This window comes from Cetorhinus maximus, chromosome 2 (assembly GCF_964194155.1).
Source record: "Cetorhinus maximus chromosome 2, sCetMax3.hap1.1, whole genome shotgun sequence".
Classification (NCBI taxonomy): Eukaryota; Metazoa; Chordata; class Chondrichthyes; order Lamniformes; family Cetorhinidae; genus Cetorhinus; species Cetorhinus maximus.
Window position 1 is genome coordinate 134455357 of NC_135880.1, and position 23719 is coordinate 134479075.

General features: G+C 40.9%; 1 protein-coding gene across 3 annotated transcripts in view; it reads right to left on the reverse strand.

Moving 5' to 3' along the window:
• fsd1l (fibronectin type III and SPRY domain containing 1-like) overlaps positions 1 to 23719 on the reverse strand; it is a 72399-nt gene that overhangs the window by 37710 nt on the left and 10970 nt on the right. For all 3 annotated transcript variants that reach the window (XM_078569773.1, XM_078569768.1, XM_078569779.1), the window contains exons 3-7: positions 23245 to 23376; positions 18267 to 18368; positions 13337 to 13359; positions 11864 to 11985; positions 2361 to 2570 (exon numbers count right to left, since the gene is read on the reverse strand). In XM_078569773.1, coding sequence (XP_078425899.1) covers positions 2361 to 2570; positions 11864 to 11985; positions 13337 to 13359; positions 18267 to 18368; positions 23245 to 23376 — 589 coding nt within the window. The remainder of the gene's footprint in view (positions 1 to 2360; positions 2571 to 11863; positions 11986 to 13336; positions 13360 to 18266; positions 18369 to 23244; positions 23377 to 23719) is intronic.

Here is a 23719-nt window from a genome sequence, read left to right on the forward strand (position 1 = left end):
GGGTGTGACTTGGAGGGAAACTTGTAGGTGGTGTTCCTATATGTCTGTTGCCCTTGTTCTTCCGGGTGGTAGAAGTCACAGGTTTGGAAGACGCTGTCAAAGGAACCTTGGCAAGTTCCTGCAGTGTATCTTGTAGATAGTACACACTACTGCCACTGTGCACTTGTGGGGGAGGGAGTAAATGTTTTAAGATGTGGATGGGGTGCTGATCAAGCGAGCTTCTTGTGGCATTGGAGCTGCACTAATCTAGACAAGCAGGGAGTATTCCATCACACTCCTGGTTTGTGCCTTGCAGATGGTGGACAAGCTTGGGGGAGTCAGGAGGCGAGTTACTCCATGCAGAATTCCCAGCATCTGAAATGCTCTTGTAGCCACTGTATTTTTATGCTTGGTCCAGTTAAATTTCTGGTCAATGGTGACCCCAAGGATGTTGATGGCAATTGATTCAGCGATGGTAAGGTCAGTGAATGTCAAGGGGAGATGATAAGATTCTCTCTTGTTGGATATGGTCATTGCCTAGCACTTGAGCTAACATGAATGTTACTTGCCACTTACCAGCCCAAGGTTGAATGTTATCCAGGTCTTGTTGCACGGGCAGGGACTGCGCGCTTGGAGCGCACGTGACGGGACCACGCGACGTGCGATCATCAGTAAACATCACCACTTCTGACCTTAAGTTGGACAGAAGTTCATTGATGAGGAAGCTGAAGATGGCTGGCCTAGTACACTAACCAAAGGAATTCTTGCAGTGATGCCCTGGAGTGAATCTGGTGGGCCTCCAACAACCATAATTATTCTCCTTTGAGCTGGGTGCAACTTCATACAATGGAGAGTCCCCCACCCCACCCCTCCTACTGATTCCCACTGACCTCGATTTTGTTTCTTCTCTATGCCTATTCGGTCAAATACTGCCTTGATATCAAGGGCAGCCACTCTCACCTCACCTCGCATTCAACTCTTTCATCAATGCTTGGGCCAAGGCTGTAAGGAGGTCTGAAACTAAATGCCCCTAGCAGAACTCAAACTGAGCAGGCTACTGCTGAGTAAGTGCTGCTTGATATCACTGTCAAAGTCACCTTCCATCACTTTGCTAATGATTTGAGTGTAGAATGAATGGCCAGGTTGGATTTGTACTGCTTTTTGTGGACATGGCATATATAATTGGGCAGCTTTCCACATTGTCAGGTAGATGCCAGTGTTGTAGCTGAACTGGAACAGCTTAACTCAGGATACGGTTAATTCTGGAGCACAAATCTTCAATATGGCAGTCAGAATGTGTCAGGACTCAGGCTTTGCTGTATCCAGTGTCTTCAGCTGTTTCTTGATATCTTGTGGTATTAATAGAATTGGCTGAACAGTGGCATCATTGATGCTGAGGACCTCAGATAGATTAGATGGATTATCAATTCAGTACTTCTGGTAGAAGGTGGTGCAAACGCCTCAGCCTTGTCTTTTCTCCTGTGTAGTTTGACCTCATTTTAGGTATGCCTGGTGCTGCTCCTGTCACACTCATAATTGCAACAGGTTGGTTCCCTTGCTTAAAGGTAATGGTAGAGTGAGAGACATATTGAGCCACAAGGTTGCAGATTGTAGTGGAATGCAATTCTGCTGATGGCCCCCAGCGCCTCATGGATACCAAGCTTTGAGCTGCTAGGTCTATTCTGAATCTATCTCAATTAGCATGGTGGTTTTATCACACATGATGGAGCCTATCCCCAGCGTGAAGATAGGACTTGGTCTCCACAAGGACTGTGCGGTGGTTACTTTTACCAATATTGTTATGGACAATTTATGATAGGTAGGCTGGTGAGGATAAGGTCAAGTAGATTTTCCCCTCGTTGGTTCTCTCAACACCTGCCACAGACCTAACCTGGCAGATATGTTGTTCGGGTGCCACTGAACTACTTTTGGTGATGGACACTGAAGCTCTCCTCACCCCACCTCACATGCAGCGTACATTCTGTACTCTTGCCACCCTCAGCAATTTGTCCAATGAATGATGGCTGGTATCGCAGTGGAATTGCACATCCCAGCCTGAGAATGTTGCAAACATAGATGTTCTAATTATAAGTCATGTTCGTGCAACTTGAGTGAGGGGTGCTCATAAATGGAAATATTTTCAGCAGAAGCAAAGACTATTAACATAAAATATTCTTTCAGCAACTGAATTCCTTAATGTGAAATTATATGGTCATGTGATCTGCTGCTAATACAGCTGTGACGACTTTGATGGACAGAATTTGGGTCAATAACAAAATGGTCACGACCTAATGGACAGAGCATCTGTGGATCAGTAACAATTGAGCCCCATCCACTTTTTGCACATACGTTATGTTCAACTTTTAAAATGCAGAAGTGACCTGTTAATGTGTATTCAGTGTCCTTGATATTATCAACGATGTCCCAGTTCCGTTCTTCTTTAACTCTAGGAGGTCCTTCATAGTTGGTTTTCCTGTACTCTAGTATGTAGTGATCAATCTTATTATCTTCCTCAGGCATTTTCCATACTACAGTTGCACAATTATCAGCAACCAGACAATCGGCTGGGTCTATCTCGGGAGCTTGTGGGACTGTGAAAAAAGTTGCATATTTAATCATTTACAGCAACATTTTAGCACACCAGGATATGACCAATAACTCAAATATTCAAGACGGAAAATAATTAAAACCTTCCAGCAGAAGTTATGAAATATTTCATTACAATAGTGACTGGAGAAATTTCAGGGAATTAATGTCTCACTTTAAAGATATAATGGTGTAGGTCTCTCAAGGCTCAGTTAACACAAGTAGTGTCTAACTGAGCCACGAAGAAAGGAAATCCCAGGTTTGATTTCTGACCTGTGGGCTCTTGGCTGGGAAAGAAAAAAGGGTGTTACTGTTGCCCATAGTGGTCCAGCATTGGGCTGGGCAGGGGATGAGGGGAGAAATCAAACAGGGTTCTTGCTCGTGATCTCTATGCAATGAACCAAGCCTTGGTTGGGCTAAATTCTGTCCCAATTAAATATTCTTGCTATCTCGGCTCACATGAAGAAAAAGAGAGACACCCAAATGAACCAGAGTCAGGTGCTGTGGGGACAAGTGACCCATGGATTTACAGCAGTAAGAAAATGAGAGAAACTGCCTTTAGACAAAACCTGAACCATGTAAACTCAGAAATGGTATTCGAACACCACATACAGAACCTGTGCTTTAGGAAAAAATGATAATAAAATTGCAAGGCTTCACTGACGAAAGTAAAAAAAGTTTGGAGAAAGGGGAACGAATTGCTTCCTAAGCAACAGTAGTGTTAAGATCAAGCTACATATTCAATCACATCTTGCCAAAACTATCAATTTAACTTCTATTCCATTAACTTAAATTTGCTTTCTGAAAACCCCTCATACCACCAAGGTTCAAAGTTAAAACTAAATAATGATTGGTTCCTGTCTCTTGCCGATACTCCAAAGTACAACTGTTCCCATGGCGAAACAAATGTTCAAACCTTACAAGGGGACATTGATAGTTCATCCACCAGGCGCAAACTTTACTGCTTCTATCAATATGTACAACAAACCCATTCGTATTAGTGTTCTGAAAGCGAAGAAAAGCCACTGTTGCACTTTTGCGGAAAAAACTTACACAGGAGATCAAAATGAAGAACTGGCATGGAGATGACAAAAAGGCAAAGTAGGATAAACAGAAATTTTAATCAAATTTTTATATCATTCTTGCAAGCAAATCATTAATACATACATACCGTACTTGTTAATGGCAAAATGTACAATTTATTTCTGTCATCCTGATCACAGGCTTGGCCAACTCAACACATGCATCTTTCTTCCCTTTGCACTTGCTCCTGGAAAACACTTGCCCTATTTCACTTACCACAGCACCTTTTCCACTTTAATTGCCCATTATTTTGGACTTCTATTCGCATGACACCTTTGTAATTGTCGATTTGCTCAGCCACTTCTTTACCTCCACCTTTGATGCCTTTGTTACCAGTAAAACCTTCACCACCTCCTCCCCTCATCCCATTGTTCCTCTGGTATGCACCCCATCAAGTTTAAGAGCTGCAGTCTGGAGGATATTCAGTGCACTTGGTCCAACTTTCTGATACCTGGCTGAACCACATCAAGCTCTCTCAAGGTCTCAATCCACTGCATTAATAGCCACTACTCCAGGATCATGATGAAGAGCAAATATAACTCATGTTTTATCCCCTGTCATTACTAACCATCAACTTGACCTGTCTGCCACCACATCTACCAATAAGTGCAAAGAGCTCACAGGCTTTTGTCACCAAGATCAAGGCAATCCATTTAGCTGCCTCTGCTGCTTCACTTTACCCACCAAAACAAACCTTGCCACAAGCTCCCCTTGACTTTATCCCAGACCTTTCAAATCTCACCGATTTCTCTCCCATTTCCCCTGTGCTCTCTCCAAGCTATCACATCCACATAACCAACCTCCTGCTTTCTCAATCCTATTCCATTTTGTAAACTGTTTTGCCTTTCAAAACCATTATCATCACATCCCTCAAAAATCTCATTAGCCCCTCTGTCCTTATAAATGTCTGGAGAATAACTGGGGTTTATGGAGCAAAGTCCTTAAATGTGTTGCCACCTCCCAGATCCATGACCATCTCTCCTACAGGTCTAAAACTCCTCCAATCACATTTCTGTGCATCCAACATCAAAATTAGCCCAAAAAAGGTCACAAATGATAAAACCATGCACTGTCCTTCAAGCTCAAAGCTGCCTTAGTGTGGGCCAATCTCCAAGCCTCTTCCGATATCTCTCCTCTGCTGTATAGTTCAGTGGAATCTTCCTTGCTTGGTTGGCTTTACTTCTCTGACAGAGCACCTCCAGCAATGGTTTTACTGCTTGCCCTATCATTTCAGTGGTTCCCCCTCCCTAGCTACCATCTTGGGATAAACCATAATTTGGGTACAAGAGAGGAAAAAAATCATGTCAATAACAGAAAAAGAGTAATATTGTCCAGAGGGAAAATTAAAATAGTTGTATCTTAAATAATGCTAATTCACCATGAAGAGAGAGACCTAAAAACATCTTAATATTACAGAGTTACCTGCATCTCTCAATTTTGGATAAGTGGTAGGTGAGTAACAATTCTGTGGGGCCTGCATCTCCATGTCGTGGATGTGTAATATTGGAAGCTGTATCTCTGTTAGTCATGTAATTCATCAGTTTCAACTGAACTGAACTGTTGCCATATTTAGAAATAATTATCTATAGATTCATTCAGATGCATTGGGATGGTGTTGGGAAACCTGAAGTTCAGCTCATCCGTTAGTGGTTTTTAAATTCAGTCAGCTCATTCTTATGTTACTTCAGGGTTTGGTATCCAATGCACAGTAGTTGGCATGATGAGCACCCACATGACACAATTTCAACTCTAGTATTTAAGGGACTAACACGAAGATGGAGTTTGGAGGAGGAGTTGGAAACAAGAGCAGTCAAAGTGCAATGGATTCCAGACTGGAAAAGGCTGCACTGTGTGTCAAAAGCATCTTGCTCAACATAGTGCCAGGTTCATGAGGAGCCAAAGACTGATACTTTTGCTCAGAAATAAGGGGAACAAACCTGCTGGCACTAAGGTGGCACAACTGGAGGGGGCCCAAGAGATCTGTAGCAGGGGCCGTGTTTTCCTCCTGGATTCAATGCAGGAACACTTTAATGGCCTAACCTTATCAATGACAGTGAGTAAAGTTGCATTCCTCTACACCCTGCCTTATCAAACCTATTCCATCACATCCCTCTTACATGTACACCTACCCTTTTCTATTCACTTCCTCAGGGTCCCATCTATCTTTTCACTGCTATCACTCACCCATGTCCTTATGCAATTTCATGCCTCTCCCAGATTGTCGTCACCACCACCCCCACCCCCCAAATGCACTGATCAATTGGCTGAATACATACTCTACAAATCCATTCTCTTGTTTCAGGGCAAAGAGCACAGAACAGGGAAGAGGGAAAATACCGGAGGCGGCCTACACAGATTTCCCAAATCTCAAATGCAGAGGCAGTGACATTGGTTATCAGCGGAACTTCAATGTTCCTAGCCATCAGGGATTGAGAGACTGGACATAAAAACAGAAAATGCTGGAAACATTCAGCACCAGTTCTGATGAAAGGTCATCGACCTGAAATGTTAACTCTTTCTCTCCCCACAGGTGCGCCCAGACCTGGCGAGCATTTCAAGCATTTGGTTTTTATTTCGGATTTCCAGCATCTACAGTGTTTGGCATTTTGCACTGGGGGATGGTAACCTGGGGAAACAGTTAGTCCACTGATAAAAATTGTGTGGACCATATCTGTCCAGCCCTACCAATTAGTTATACCAACCTTAACCTGTACAGCAACTGAAAAGAACAATTACAATAGACATCGAACTATCCTGCAACTCTAGTCAATTACAACTTTCTTCACTGCGAAGGCTAAGCAGAAGAGACTAATGCTGAAGGAGGTTCTCCATAGTCTTGGGCTGTCTCACTGACAAGTCACCCCAGTAACCTCATTGTACTGGCAACTGGAGCCATGATAGTTAGAACAGTGACATCTCATTGTGGCTTTTAATCTACCGGTAGTGGCAGCTGAGGAGTTAATTGATTCTCAAATTTTTAATTTAGTGGTCTTCAAGATCAATAGAAAACTATCAAATTACTTCACTTAAATGATTCTCGATTTTATGGTTAGCAGTTGAACCTCAATTGTTGGGTTTCTGATGGGCATCAGCTGCCAAGTTTGAAGTGGGCATTCCCATGTCGCTTTGTAGGCACCCTTAAATTTGCTTGCAGGTCCAAAGACAACATGGAGCTTGGACTGCCATGTGATGACAGCATCAGGATGGTTCCCCAGGAACCTCACACGCACACACACGCACCAATATAAATGTCATTTTGTGGATGCACACCATCTGAACATTGATGGAGTGGAAGCCCTTGTGGTTGATGAACTCTCCTGGCTGATCTGGGGAATGCCCGAATTGCCATTTGTGTGCAGTTGGTGATGTCCTGCAGCAGTGGGAAGACAGCCACAGAAGCAAACCCAATCACCTACTCATTCTGACCGGTATCATTACCGCAGGTGGAGATCACATAATTGCCATCACTGGCAAACAAGCTATTAGCCACCTGTCTTATGCATTTAAAAAAAAAATTCATTCATGGGATGTGGGCATTGCTGCCTAGGCTAGCATTTATTGCCCATCCCTAATTACCCTTGTTCATTGGGCATTTAAGAGTCATCTGTTCATTGGGCATTTAAGAGTCATCTACATTGCTTGTGAGCCACTGACAGATGATCCTGAATAGGTGTGCAGCAGAGCCCTGGAAGGTTGTGAAGGCTAAAAGGTTGAGGGCATTAGTAACTTTGATGGTCACTGATAGCCATGGCCACCAGGTCCAGAAGGCAGCAGGTTGTCTTCTAGAAGGCTGCAGATGTCTGCAACCACCTGATCTTCCTGAAATACCGTTTGGAGAAGTCAAGGAAACTCAGCATCCAACTGTACACCCTGTGTCACTGATAGTACCTCCTGCAAGATGCTGCTCTTTTCTTGATGCACAACTACAGGTTTCAAAAGCAGGCTGCTGCTGGTCATATTACTCGGCGGCCAAGGTCCAGACCAATCCGAGGCGGCCAAGGTCCAGACCAATCCGAGGCGGCCAAGGTCCAACTCACCCTGATGAGATTCAGAAAACCTCCAAATTCCAGAAAGTAAACTCTCAACAAAGTGCTGTGAACGAGCTCTTTCCCTCAAGTAGATAAAAAAAGTAGCTCTAAGTACAGAATGTTTAATGCTACATTTGCAGGTGCTTGATTCAGCCCTCCTCAAGCCACTATGTTCTCACCTTGCTTTTTCTAGCAAGTTTCAGGATGCCCAAGAAGCCTGTGGGATGTGCTGTTAAATTTGAATGAATTCAAATATCTTTCCAATGAGCAATTAGCCCATATTAATAACCAAGAGACTATCTTGAGGGATGCCTGCCAGCAGTGGAGCCAGCTTCCTGACATGCTCAATTTTTTGCTAGTTTTAATCCCCCAACCCTCTTCTCCAGCATAAAATTCACAAGGCATCAGTTCCCAAGTTACCCATGGGGAAAGCCACATGGAATCTGCTATTATTTTATGCATCATTCATGGTTGCTAAATTTGTAAGAATTTAATAGATATTTAAAATATACTACTATATATAAACCTCCCAATTTATATCCTATCTTTTGACCATCTTTTGCAACAAAAAAAAAATCAGTTGGCCATGCCACATAGCATCACTGACTTTGAGGTAATGTCTGGCTACAGTGATTTGATTACTGACCAAAGAGATTTGAGATCTGTTCACTCACGTTGTTCTGACATAATAGAATGCAGCATTCTCGAGGTCTATTTCTATCAGCCAGTCTGGTGGAAAAATTACCATAATACACGGTGGTCTAAGCCAACAGGCAGATTTGCAGAGAGCTGCTTTAGGCCTCAACTCCACCCTGTTTTCTGTAGTGACCTAAGGGCCCAGCACATGAGTTCCTGCCACTCAAGGTTCACAGTGATGCCTGCATCTTCTATAGACATAGAAATACTTGGGACAATTATAATGGAAGGAGAATGGTAACTTGCATTATTTAGAGCACACCTTCCATTAACATGGCCATAAAGCTGCAACTCTACATGTCCATGATAGTGCCAAACACAATCTATGCCAGCCAGACTATGCCAGCCAGACATGGAGAACAGCAAAAGGTCACATAATTTGGATGCAAGAACATAAGAAATAGGAGTAGGAGGTCACATGGCCCATCGAACCTGCTCTGCCATTCAGTACGATCATGGCTGATCTTGAGCTTCAACTCTGTTTTCCCATCCACTCCCCATATCTCTTAATTCCCCGAGACACCAAAAATCTGTCTATCCCAGCCTTAAATGTACTCAACAAAGGAGCATCCACAACCCTCTGGGGTAGAAAATTCCAAAGATTCAGAATCCTTTGGGTGAAGAAATTTCTCATCTCATGCCTAAATGATCGGCCTCTTATCCTGAAACTGTGCCCGTGTTCTAGGTTCCTTGACCAATGGAAACAATCAAGCCCCATCAAAATTTTGTATGTTTCAATGAGATCATCTCTCATTCTTCTAAACTCCAGAGAATACAAGCCCAATTTACTCAGCCTCTCATCAGGGACCAATTTACTGAACCTTCGCTGTGCCACCTCCAAAGCAAGTATATCCTTTCTTAAATGTAGAAACCAAAACTGCATACAGTACACCAGATACGTTCTCACCAAAACCCTGCACAACTGCAGCAAGATTTCTTTATTCTTGTACTCCAATCCCCTCGCAATAAAAGGTCATCATGCCATTTGCCTTCCTAATTGCTTGCTATACCTGCATGCTAACTTTGTGTTCCTTGTATCAGCACATCCAAGTCTCCTTGAACATCACCATTTAAAAATTTCTCACCTTTTAAAAAATATTCTGCTTATTCACTTTGGTCGTAAGAATGAAAATCTTCACATTTCTCTCTCTTTCACCAGTGCTGCAAACGTATGATTCTGGGCATCACATGGAGAGACTGCATCTCCAATGAAGAATTACTACAGGGGACTGGTCAGAGGCACCTACAGGACATTGCGACAGAGAGACGACAGGTGCGCACCCTGCCATTGTGGGAGTAGAATGGACACCACTAGATGGAAGATGACGGGCCATCAAAAGAAAACACAATGAAGTACATTTAACGAGGTCCTTCAAGAGTGGGACACCACCAAGGCTGGAGTGAAAGCGACTGCAATGGACTGGGGCCACTGGCAGAGTCTTGCTGCCCACTGTGGGTCCTCTGGTCCCACATGAGACAACCCAGGTTCAGCATAGAAATGTCAAGATCTGACAGAGGTTTAAATAAAAAGTGGATGCTGAGCCAAAGGAGCAATTAGGAGGTGCAACCAAAAGCTTGGCCAAAGAGGTAGGCTTTAAGAAGGATCTTGAAGGATAGGGAGGGGGCGAGGCAGAGAGGATTAAGGGGGGATTCTGAGGTACAGCTGGTTGATGGTGCTGCTGGCAATGTGTGATGAAGGGAGGGGATTACACAAAAGTCAGAGGCAGAGAATGGACAATTTGGGAGAGGAGTGAGTGAGTGCGTGAGTAAGTGTGTCAGTGTGTGCATGCGTATGAGTGAGTGTGAGAGTGGTAGTAGAGCTGGAAAGGTGGTGGTTACAGAAATATAGCCCATGGAACTGGACACAAGATTATAGAGGACTGAGTGCCAGTGCAGGCCAGTGAGGATGGATGAGCAGGGCTTGGGCTGGGATAGGACATAAACAGCATACATTACGTACCTTCTAAATAACAGTAGAGAGTTTCAATTTTTTTTATAATTATTAGGTTCAGGGAATGAAAAATCACCTAGGGAAATTCATCAATCTGCACATTGTTAAATTACAAAAGCTTAACAGAAAAGGCAGCAGATGTCAGATTAATGCATCATTATTAGTCTAGACAAACAGGTGGCACAATCAGGCCTGCCAAAATAGGGTCCTACGTAAGCTCTACTACATTTGAAAGCAGTCCAACTGAGCTTCGTAAAATCTATGGTTAAGTCCTCAATAGATGGGTCCACATACTTTAGTAAGAAAACCAGAAAATCAGAAAGTACTGGAAAAACTCAGCAGGGGTCTGGGCAGCATCTGTGGAGAGAGAGAACCAGAGTAAATATTTCCGAGTCTGATGTGACTCTTCTTTGGAACTGGAAAGATTGTGATGGGCTTAATGCTGTTAAAAATATATTTATTTTAAGCTTATATCTGTTTCTCCATAAGGTCCACATAGCAAGGGTGGAAGATTTATATATCCATGTAGGGAAAAATTACATTGAATACACACACAGTTCACTCCACTTTAATTTTTTAAAATTACTTTGCACTTTTGTCATTTCAGCCAATGTGCAGATTGAACTGTATATTGATACAAGTTCACTAATCAAACTGCTTCAGGAATATTCACAAAGAACACAAGTTATCTAATTTACAGCAGACTGATGTTCTTAACTACTGCAATACTGTACTAATGAAACAGGACATTTAATAATGGGCACACATTTTTGATGTAGGTTAGGCTTACTTCCAGCTGGCGATTGCAGCAAGCTAAGGAGATGCAGCCTACTGTTCCCGCACTTCACTTCAACTGATTTGGCCTTGGGTTTTATGTTGTTTGACAGTGCTCCAAAGATAGAATACGACACAAAGTAATGTTCAGCAACTTTGGAAATGTCCATTTAATGCTAACTTTAATAGTCTTTCCCCACAGATTTCAAAACACAAATGCATGAAGCAGCAAACTATTAAAGGATCATTTACAATTACAGAAAATGCCACTGAATGTTTGTGGACATACTACACTAACAAGTTTGGGAATGATTCCTGCCTCATTAAAATTCAGGCTTTGTTAAAAAAAAAAATACAGGTTAAATCCTATACTTGCTTCCGATTTCAGCCTGTGGGGGGAGATGGGTAAAGTTAAAAATGTTATTTTCACATGGGCAAGAGATCTAGAAAACTGTTCTATATTACATGGTATAAGGTAGCTCTTCCATTCTTGCTTCTTCCCCAGAAGACATGGGGGAAGAAGCAAGAATGGAAGAGCTACACATCACTCCAGATTGTAGCCCATTGCTAAGACTTGGAATGGACCAGTTGAGCTAATGACAAAGTTCTCAGCAGGTCAGCTACTGGCCTAAAACAAGAAAGCAAATCATGCTAATTTAATATCCAAGAGTATAATTGCTAATGGCTTTGCATGAATGGAGCAGAAGCACTGTACAGGCACTGTGTTGATCTAAACTAGGGTGGGCCAAGAAATCAAAACTCCTACCTGGCAAAAATTTCAGTGATTTAAGCATCTGCTTTTCCTGGGAGAAATCAACCATCAAATGAGTCATGTTGTCGCTGATCTTTGGTTTTAAAGATAGTCGAAATGCAGGAGCCATTGTTACTCTATGAAAGTAATGTGAAATCTGAAGTTAGGGTCCTCTTTTGAGTCTTCTTGTACTGATAATAAACAGGAGTGTAATGATATTCATAACAAGCCAATTTGATCTTCACCATTTTTTTTTTTTAAATCCACTACACTTAACCTGAGTGTATAGGGAGTACATGACCTAGTCCACTACATCAATCTTGCTTCCCAAGTGGTTAAACTGTGTATGGTTGCCAGACATGATGGTCACAATAGCCTTGTCCAGTCTATAGACAGCACATAGTTACTTCAATGACCCAACCAAAATGCAATGAAACAGTTAGGGACAGTTCCATCATCATGGTGCTCATAGGTGCTGACGGAAGTAAAACACGAGGTGGAGGGGATGGCTTGGGTGCAATTAATGACATATACTTTTTAATGTGTTTAAATAGGCGAGTTTGAGATCAGCTGAAGATCGCCAGTTTAAAAAAAATGGACAAGTCAATGAATTGGGGAATATGATGGGTAACTCAGAATAATGCCAGTTCAGTAGTGCTGTAAATAAGTTTTAAAACAATAAACTTGAGTGTTCATCGATCTTCAGTCTCAGCCTCTCAATTTTGAGATTTGGAAGCAAATTACTCTTGAATTTTAAATTCAAGAAACGTTCCAACTTCACTGAAATTTAGAATAAGTGCCAGAGCACATATGGGTGTCTGTTAGCTGGATCTAGCATAAAGGTAGGCTTCTCTATTGGAGCCAGATCCCAGGCTATGTCAGCTTTTGAGCTGGAAGATGATTGGGGAAGGCACCCATAAGCATCTAACTGATGCTAACCCAAAGCCAATGAAATAAACAGCAGGCTGATGAAGTCAATCTTCTGACACACTAAATCCCGAGCGATTGCCATATTGAATATGGTGACAGAGCTTAGTGTACCGAGTTGGAGCCCCACCTAAAGCACATGACCCTCAGGAACCTTTTCAACTAGTAGCTTGCCCCAGCACAAAAAAAAGTCATTCAAATACGACTCATTTCACCCCAGTATTGAGGCAAAGACTCTAAGTTAGTGTCTACTCATCAAGAATCATTTCCAAACTAAGTAGCTTGCCTTTAGGAGCAGACTCCCTGAACAGAAAGCCAGTTTTATTCATTCAAGCAGATTAATTGGGAAATAAAAAGTACATTATATATGCCATTTTTTTCATTTCTGCCCTCCCCCCCCAGGTAAACTCCATTTCTGTACCATGAGACATAAAACATGGAAATTCTACTTTCCTTCCCTTATATTCTCTTAATCCTGACATTAAATACAAGTTATAACAGATATTACACATGTACATTGTTTAACAATTGCCAGAGAAAATAAATAAGTATTTTTTTTACCTATCCTTGATCTGCTTGGCAGCCTTGGAGTGAAAGAGGAAGAGGAAAAGAGGATGTTAGTCCCGCTCATGCAAGTTGACTGAAACATCATGCTGAAGGTGTAAGAGGTGAAAGTACAAGAGAAATCTACAAATTTGTTCAAGAAAACCAAGACATTTTTTTTAAATCAAAAGAATGTTGGATCTACTTTTAGTTACCAGCAACATTGTAAAGAGGTTACAGAATCATACCTTTGCTGCAGCAGTTAGTGGGTTAGTGCTGCAGTAGCCAAAATGATTGATTTTCACATTCATGCTTAAGCACACCACATTATATTCAAGCAGCACAGCAACATTAGGGAAAGGGATTTTGGGCCAAGAATTCAAAAAATAAAACAGAATTCAAAAGCTGATGTGCCCACCGGTGCAGAGATGTATTCCTAGTAAGTTGATGAAATACAGTCCACTCCTCTCAATTAGAGGTTATTTAATTCGAGTTACTGAATAGTTCAAACTTCTAGTGCAAAATGTGACTAAATCAACAGGGGTAGACTGCAAAGTATGTTACCATGCACAACTTTACAATACTGTGCCATTAGCCCACAATGGGGACTTAGAGCCCGTAGGCTAAAAAGTAGCCTCTTCTAGCAGTCATATGATCAATGACTTACCAGTCTTTGCTTGCATACAGTTGCAGCTAGAGTTGCACAATCCAATCCTTTTAATTCCCAAGGCCATTTTTAGAATGTTTCCATAATTTTTATAGCACAAATTCAAATTCAAGACAGCATGCAACTGAATTATATAGCAAATATTTACTACTACTGGCAAGTGTTAGAGGTGTATCTGAATTCCATGTCCGAGGATACAGTAATCCTTTACCACACCTAGCCATCTCCAGCATGCTGTGTGTCAAGTAGCAGCACAATATGGCGCTCAACATCTTTTAGAAGATCTCACGGCAATAAATTCCAAAAAGTGGAGAAACTCAAATGTGCAGTTACCCAAAGTTAATTTCCATAATTTAGCAACACAAATTGTTACTCTCCCTGAACAAGTATTTCAAGTTCCATTGCTTTGGCTGTACTGGTGCTGAGGTTAACCGTGATTTCTACTGAATAACCATTAGAATTTCCTGTCACGGGGTGTGGTCAGGGTGTGCAGTGGAGGATGCAGTGTGGTCCCATGATCTACTGGATTCCTGATCTCAGTCATTGTGCTATTGAAAAGACTCGAGGGGCAAGGAAAGCCTTTGTTCAGCTGCTCCTGGCACTGGCCAAGAACATCAGTGGAAGCAGGCTGCCCATATCATCAACTTTAGTGGGAGACACACAGTTCACCAGGCAAAACAAGTGCAAACCTGTAGAAGAAACCAATATTATAAACATTATATTCCTCAAAACTACAACAGTGATTACACTTCAGAAGTAGATGCTCTTTGGGATAACACACCATCGTGAAAGAACCTATGTAAATAGAAGTTCATTCTTTATTAAGGGCAAAGCTGGCTTCAACTGGATTGCATACCTAAAAGTATGTGGACTTTGTCTTTGGCAAGCATGCCAATCTCTGGATATCACTCCTTTTAATTCACTCTGTTGATGTGATTCTATTTTACCCGATAAGGCTTTTTCCCCCCCCATTCTTAAGTAGGAAGTCTTTCTTGATCATTTCTCAACAGATTATATGAGCTCAAGTGCTCTCACATGTATTAAAGTTGGGCTCTCTAGTTTGTAGGTGTATAAATCACTGCACTTATCCTGTGTTGGAAAAAAGGGGAATTTCTTTTCAATCTTTTCAGGCTCATTCTTACCCAGGGGCGTCAAGGGTTAGAACACAATATGCTTTTGTTCATTCAATTTAAGTCCACCGATCAATGATCTTAAATTGGAGTCTGGGATAACACATGTCCCAGCTCAGGGCTTCAAAATTAGAAAGATAAGTCAAGAAAACAAATAAAGGAACATGCATTTATAAGGGAGAGGTGGCAGCGGTAAGAGGAAAAGATAGGATCAGTGTGAGGGATAATGGCTGGGGTGGGGTGTAATGGGGAAGCTAAATGATTGAAGTGTAATCATTGTTATGTAGGGGAAAACAGGGCAGACAAATTTGCATACAGCAAGATCCCATTAACAACTATAAACGGAATGATCAGAAGTTTTTTGGTGACTCCTTGCAGAATTGGGAGGGAGAAGATCCGTTTGGAAAAACTGCGAGAGGCTAGAGGGGAGGAAATTCCCATTATTCAGTGATTTTGAGGTATTCTTGTTGTCCGGCTTATCTTGCGATTCTCAAGATAACTTTGGAGCCATTCTGACATGTATGATATATTTCTGATATTCTTCAACTATTACTACAAGATCGTTCACACCCAAACAAGACCTTGGTTTGAATACTCACTCAAAAGACAGAACCTCAGACACTGCAGCACTTCCTCACTACTGCATTAAAGCGTCAACCTAGATTCTAAGGCCAGAGGTGCTACCACTGAGCCAAAGCATGACATAGGAAGTTAAATACCACCACATAATGAATACACATTGAAAATATTGTCAAAAACACCCTTCACTTTTACAGATGAATGTAGCTCCAATAACATTATGAAGGTTAGCACAACCACTTGATTGCCTGTCCATCCACTAACTAGCTTCATCAATGGGATGTTATGGCTGCAGTATGTACTGCAGAAACTCACCAACTCGCAACCCTGCAACCTTCCGCACCTAGAAATACAAGGGCAGCAGATGCATGGAAACATCACGTCCAAGTTCACCTTCGTGTTAAACACAATTCTGACTTGGGCACTTATCACCATTATTTCATCATCACTGGGTTAAATTCCTGGATCTCTTTACTTAACTACTTCTGGGATCATCTTCACCACAAGGACTGCTACAGTTCAAGGGGGCAGTGGCTCACTTCCACCTTCAAAGGAAGCTAGGGATGGGAAATAAATGCTGGTCTTGCCAACAACATCTACATTATGGGAAAGATTTTTTAAAAAATAATTATAAAACAGGGAGTGAAACATCTTGTAAATGCAACTTTAAATATTTTGAAGCATGGGCAGTGTGTACAGTGATCCACATTCATGACTAGTTAAACATTTCCTAGCTTGGCGTTATAGCTTTAGTTCATTAAATTGTTAGCAACTATTTAAATGTTAAAAGATCAGGGCCAAATTAATTTGTTTGTCTTATTTAGCATCCAAACAGCCATGAGAACTAGAAGGATTCCAATGTAACTTCCTATATCAGCCTCAACATCTATAAAAAGGGAGGGATGAATAGGGAAACAGTTATCATCTCAAAAGGAAATTATAGAGCACCTATTACAGGTGTGCTTTGCTCTTCAGACATAGTCCATTCTTCACAGGCAAAATCCACCAAGGACCCCTGCTCAATTTAGAATTGCGTTCCCGCAGTTGTCCAGTTATATTTTCTCAGTCAGTTGTAAATATCCTGAATGCTTCAGTGGAGGAGACAGCAGTGAGATTGTAAATACATCTGTGTTGGATCTTTCAGGCATGTATATCAGGCCAGATAACCAGAGATGGGCTAGACAGGAGTTCTTTTTGTAGACACATTTTGGTAAAAGATCCCACCTATTGCATGTGACCCATCATCTCCAATCCAAAAAGAAACACCTCAAAACTACTGAACAATGGCAATGTCCTCTCCTTCTCTTCCCCAAATAAAAAGATCTAATTTTCCCAAGTCTCATCCAGTTTTTTTCTAATCAAACCATTTTGTTCCAATTTTTCCACTTTTACACATTTTCTGTGCATTCAATGTCCAACTTCCATTCACTATAGATTTTAACAGCTATCTCAACATAGCACTTCTTCATATTTGAACTGACAGCTAATGGAGAGGAGCAAATGCAGGTTTTGGATCCATAGTACATAGCATGTTTGCATGAGGGTATTTAAAACAAACTTGTCTGATTAGCACTCATGGCCCAAGTGTTTTTCGCCTTCACTGGAGACATAGCAATATTTAAGAGGAGAAAGCAGAAATCCACCCTAGCAGGCAATTTTCAAATTCATTAGAAGCTGTAAAGCAGAATTAGTACAGAAACGTACCGAGATGTCTTAAATATAAAAAACACTAGGAATTAAGCCAGCAAAGCTAAGCTTTAGCTGGTAACAAAAAGTTTGCTGACATTCTAGAATTTAGTCAAAAGGTCAATCGCGTCATTTCAGAGGTCAACGTGAAGCATACAGGGGCATGCATACAATGTTCTTATTGTAGTCTCTATCTCCATATAGAATTATATAGTAGCTGTATTTTACATTTAAGTCCACATACTGCATAAAATGTTACCAGTATTTGAATGCACCAAAAATAAGCAAAATGAAACACACAACAATCTATAGGCATTGCCATCCTGAGATCTCCTTGGCTTCTTTTTGGTAGCCAACTCCTCTTTCTTCTAGGATTTCTGGAACCTTTCATTATTCACTTCCTAAGGGAACATACTCCAGAGTTTCTCCTGCTAACCACTAATAATTACACAAGAGCACTCCCAAGTGAAGCTCTCCCCCGCTCAGAGTTTGAGAAGAAACACAGCCTCAACTCTCCAATTTTCTGACAGCACACTTGAGATTACCCTGTGCTAGCAGCTTCAGGGAAGAATCCACATTCCACCTCTCCAGTGCAGTAAGCTGGGCCAGCACTGCATTGGACAGTTGTCACCATTTAAATGGACAAGGTGGAAATTTGTCAGACATTCTTACCTAAATGGAAAGATATCATATTTACAATTAGAAAACACCACTATCTGACGTTCTTGCATGATTTTGTTATATTCCATTGGTCATTTCTACTAATCTCGATATGGTTCATCCCGTTTAAAAATGCTGCTCCCAAATTTCCAAAACTAACTTTTCTTCCATCAAAAAGGTTTGTTCTACATCTTCCGATCACTTCCATGCAAAGCCAAAGTCATACCTTAGTGAAAGCCTCAGGGTCATTTGTGCTCAGTGTCCGATTTGCATATTCCAGCAGTTCCTCCGAACCTTCCAAAGCATTGTTGCATATGGTCAACTGGTTCTGATGAAATCAAAAGATTAGCAGAAGTCATCCATCCATGTTCATTGTAATTACATATGACTATATAGTTGTATTCTTTCTAACCCGAGAAGGCTTAAATCAAACAAAAGGACCCATTCAAATTCATTTATAGGAACTTAATTTCAATAGTACAAAAAACAAACCCTCAACCAGAAAAAAAAGTTTAAAGATGAAGTATTTAAATTGATAGTTCTAACTCTTCCTCATTTCAGTTATACAAAAGTAGTCACAGTGACCTATTCACTTAACAGAAAAACAAATTATCCTTCAGAACTTACTTCCACAGTAACCAAAGAAGGGTTTCTGCTTTGTGGTCGGAAGGTTAATGCCTCAAATTACAAAAGCCCCATTATGTTCATATACCAAATGCAAGAAAAATCAGGTCACCAGAAACCAAGATTGAGGATGGTATTCAAGCAAGATTTAGATAATATGGCCTCAGTTCAAACAGTAAAGAGCTCAACGCCACACAAAATCTCCATTTGCTTCCATTTCTCACCACAGGTATAGTCTTCATTCTTTGAAGAAAACTTAGCCATCACAAATAAAAACTTTTAATTATTCAAATGGAAAGCCCAAGAGAACCTGGTGGCAGGACTCTGAAGACCAACAAAGATGCCTGGAACACAGTTCCAAACTTGGCCAAGGGAAGATGGAAGAAGGAAAGCCATGCATGGCATACAATGTCTTAGAATTAGAAAAGCTATAATAATAAAACAGGCCATTTGAGGTTGGTGTTTATCTTCAGTGTTACCAGACTGTTTGACCAACAGCCAGTCGTGAACAAGCTACAATTTCCTTGTAACTATCGTCCTTGGCCCCACCACAAACTTCATACCCTTGCTACTGATTCCACAGCCCACCCCAGCCAGTGTTTTAATTTTAGCCAGACAGTACCCAAACTTAGTTTGACCCTGATCTTAGCTTCTGACCCCATATACACTCCATCATAGTGACCGTGTAATTCTACCTCCATAACACTGTCTCTGTCTCAGTCCATCTGTTGATGAAACTTTTATCTATGCTTTTGTTGCCACCAAATTCAACAATTCAAATGTTTTCCTGATCGACCTCCCATTTCCCACTCTTCATAAACTTTAGCTCATAAAAATCTCTGTGGCCTGTATCCTATCCTGCACTATCCCAGTCACCCATTAGTTATCTCCTTGCTGAATGACATTAAATGATATCAAATATCCTAGACTTGAATGTTAGTTTCCTATATCCTTGAAATATGGAGACAGAAACTTTCCTACAAATTACTGTAGGAAATTTCTGAATTCTGAAATTCTGTCCTTCAGAAATGGCAAGTCATATAAAGGTCACATTTACAATCCTTATAAAGGTTGGCCTATTTTATACTGTGAATATGAAAACTTGTCCAATGTCAGAGCTCAGCCTCCATTTCCCTCTCACAAAATGTTCTTCTCGATACTGAGGAAACAAGTTTTACTTCAAACTTCTCAAAATTCTTCATTGGGGTTGATGCTCCTGTGCTTAAAACAATTGTTAGCCAGCTTGTGTAATGATTTTAAACAATGACACAAACAATTGTTCCATAAAATACTTTTTTTGGGTTAAATTGTAAAAGTTAACCCCGTGTTATGAAAAGTTTTGTACTGCAGGCACTCAGTTACATAGAACTAGAAACAAAAAAAAAATGCTGCAAATACTCTGCAGATCAGGAGTACCTGTGCTGAGAGAAGCGTTAATGCTTCAGGTCAATAAATTTTCATCAGTTCTGACCTGAAATGTTAACTCTGTTCCATCATTTTACTCTTACCAGACATGCCCAGTCTCTGACTCATCATCTCACCTAAATGTGGAATCTTAGTAGCTGTTTCACATCTCTCCCTTTCAATTACTGCATTGGATTCGATCATATTATGATCATTATTAGATATCAAATGGTGCATGAACATTTAACTAAATATGGTTCATTGCTCATTACTTACTCTAATATGGCTTAGCTTTTTATTTGTTCCTGTATATAACGTTGCAAAAATCTAATATATGCTCATTTGCTTGTTCCAATCTATGAAAATTAAAATCCTCTCAAAACAAACACTTTGTCTTTAGCACGATTGTCTAATCGCAGCATCTACGGAACCCATCGCTTCACAGCTGCTATCAGGGAGCCTATACACAACTTGCAGTTACAAATACTTCTCTATTTTAGTTCTACCCTTAAAAATCTCTACTGCTTGCTTACCTCTCATTCCATCCTCCCTTCCCACTTTCATCCTTAAATCACTAAGGCTACTGCTCCCGCTCTACTATTTTCCCAGATCTTTCCTGTAGACCATATAACCTGCTATATTTACTTCCCAGTCCTAACCATCTTGCATTCATGCTTCAGTAATGGCTACCATGTCAGGCCCTTCAAGTTGAATTTGCACCTACATTTCATTCAATAAAGAATGTTTATTTGGACCTTACACCCTAACCTGCCCTTCAGTTCTACCGTTTTACTTGCAAATTTATTTTCCTCTCTCCTGGCTTAATCACGTTACATATTTTAGCTTTCCCTTTACTAGTATTGCCCAAAGAACAATTTGACTGTTACTTTACTCTCTTCCCTTTTGTTTGTTTTAACTATTATTTATAACCACCTTTGCTACCAGAGCCCTTTCCCCCACCCCGCTTATTCAACATTCTTGTGGTCATCCTATTTATCCTTTCCACTAGGACCCCCAAGCACAATCCAGCTCAGGTGGAGTCTGTCCCAATGGTACATTTCCTTCCTGTCCCAATACTGGTGCCAGTGCCCATGAAATGGATCCTGTCTTTCCCACATCATTCCATCAGCCACTTCTTTCTCTCTGTAATCTGCTTATCCCGATGCCAATTTTCACATAGTTTGGGCAATAATCCAGAGGTTATAATTTAGTTCCTATTTCCCAATACTCTCCAAACAGGATATTTTGCCTACTTCTGTCGATTTTGTTGGTTCGAACAAGATCTACAACAATTGAATCCTCCCATCCCTCTCCAGCTTTAAAGCCAGCTCAAGGTATCTATCCCTCACCCTGTCACCAGGCAGGCAATATACCATTGGAACTGTCGGTCCTGCTTACAAAGAATGTTATCTGTCCCCTAATTATTGAATCCCCTACAACTAGTACATTTGACATCCCCCCCCACCCCTTTTCCGTCTTTTGCTGTTCCAAGGTGTCCAGATCTGCATCCTGGCTGCCTTTCCAACAGCCTATTCTTATCCTCACAAGTACCAAGTACATTGTACCGGTTGAATAGGATCAGTTTCTGAACTTACTTGGGTGCCACTTATACCATATACTATTGGTCACACCAACCCATTTCTGACCCTGCACCTCTATAGAGAGAGAGGCGTGATTGAAGTCTGGAGCAAACCTCAGATATTGTTCCCCCTCCTTTAAGTGACTGAGTCTCTCCAAATTGCAGTTAAGCTCAATGACTATGAGCCAAAGAGATTTGAGACAGAGATATTCACTGCAGATGACTGTCCACTAACTTCTACAAATGGCAGTACAGATACAACCTGCTCTGTAATTTCTTAAGGCAGATTATTTACATCTATATTTTAGCTTCTTTATCTACACAGTAACTTACAACATGCACTGAATCACTGGACAAAAACACTTACTGCCTCAAGCTTACACAAGCTATTACAAGTATTGAAGGCAAAAGCAACACTACTTTTTCCCTCTGCAGAGAATTCCCACTTGCACCAAAATTTCCAGCGTTTGCTCTTTTCCGTGCCGACCACTTTGACCTCTCAATCGCCAGGTTTCTAGCCTAATATTGGAACCTTGCATAACATTCAAGCGATGCCTCGCAAGATTGTCAAAGTCATCGTGTTTGGCAACAAGCGTTATATGCAACAACTGAAAGTCAGTGAACATGAATGGACTGCTATATTTTGCACAGCCACTTACATTCTGACAGATGTTGGCAAAAACATGCTGACTCAGCTACTGAAGTACATTGTTCGTTGTGATGTAGGCAGTGCATCACATGGGGACACAGCCCAGATAGGGTACTGTCCCTGATGAGTGCAAAATTCCAAGGTGGTTCTTGGCCCTTTGCATGTGAAAAGCTATTTATTTTCTACCTGCTTTAAATGCATTCGATAATGAAGTCTAGGGGATGACTGGTTTTACTGACGTGGCTCAAAGAACATAAGCTTTCTTTCTTTTGTACACTTATTCACAGTGGAGGTTTACCTTCAGTTAGCTCATTCGATTACTTGGAAATCTAAGAAAATTAAATCTTGTGCAGTTACATTATTTGACACTGCCTATTTTACCCTGCTCCTGCAAGGAGGTTGAAGGTTTTGTCCCATACCCTTTTGCCAAGGAGTGATTTGACAGTGAAGAACCCTTAACTGGGGAATAAACTGGCATAAATGGTAGCAGGCCTGAGGCTTGATAGGATGAACAGCAGAGACCGCGCATGCAGCATCATTATCTGTAACATGATGGTATTCATTTGCATGTTCAACATGTGTTTTTTTTCCCAGAATTTGTCAAGGTAGACAATACTGCTACAGCATGTGGAATATGAAGAACAGCTACTTCAAACCCTCATTGAGCCTAAGAGGAGGCCAAGACAATTATAATTAATTATTCATTGGTACCAAAGAAAAGTTGTCAAAGTTCCGAATCACTGACCAATTCTGGCTCATTTGAGTTGAGATCAAAGGTCCAAGTTTGGGTAACGGAAGAAAAAAAAAATCAGTAGTTTGAAGTGAAAGATTTAGTTTGTACACAAACACATGCACAAAAAAAAACCTCATTCTTCCTGTTAATCCCAACACCATAGTTAAAACAAGAAAAAACAAAGTGAAAAGTTTGCCTTGACAGACTTATGTTACCTGGAGTTCTTGACTTTTGTATGCTTGTTCTTGCTTGATCTTATTCACCATACTAGCCTTCATCTCATCTAAGGTGGCCTGGAGAGCACTAAATTCTTCTTCCAAGTCAATCATCACCTTGGCGGTATTGACCTGCCATGATAAAGTGACAAATCAATTCTTAGTTTGTTATACAGGTAAATAGGACCTTAAGTAAAACCGATGTTACAATCATATTTTTGGTATAAGAACTGGATAAAACAAAATCAAGAGGAGCTGAAGGAAAACAAACATTTTCAGTGCACTCCATTTGTCTGTATGCAATCAATTCATATTACATAACTATTTGGCTATAGAAGTTAAATTCACTAATGAACTGCAATTCTAAAAATACAAGTTGACTCAGTTTTAATTAGTTGTGTTTGACAGACTTGGATGGCTATGCTGCAGTGAAGGGAAATAAGTTTGTAATGTTGACCTAATTTAGATATTTGGT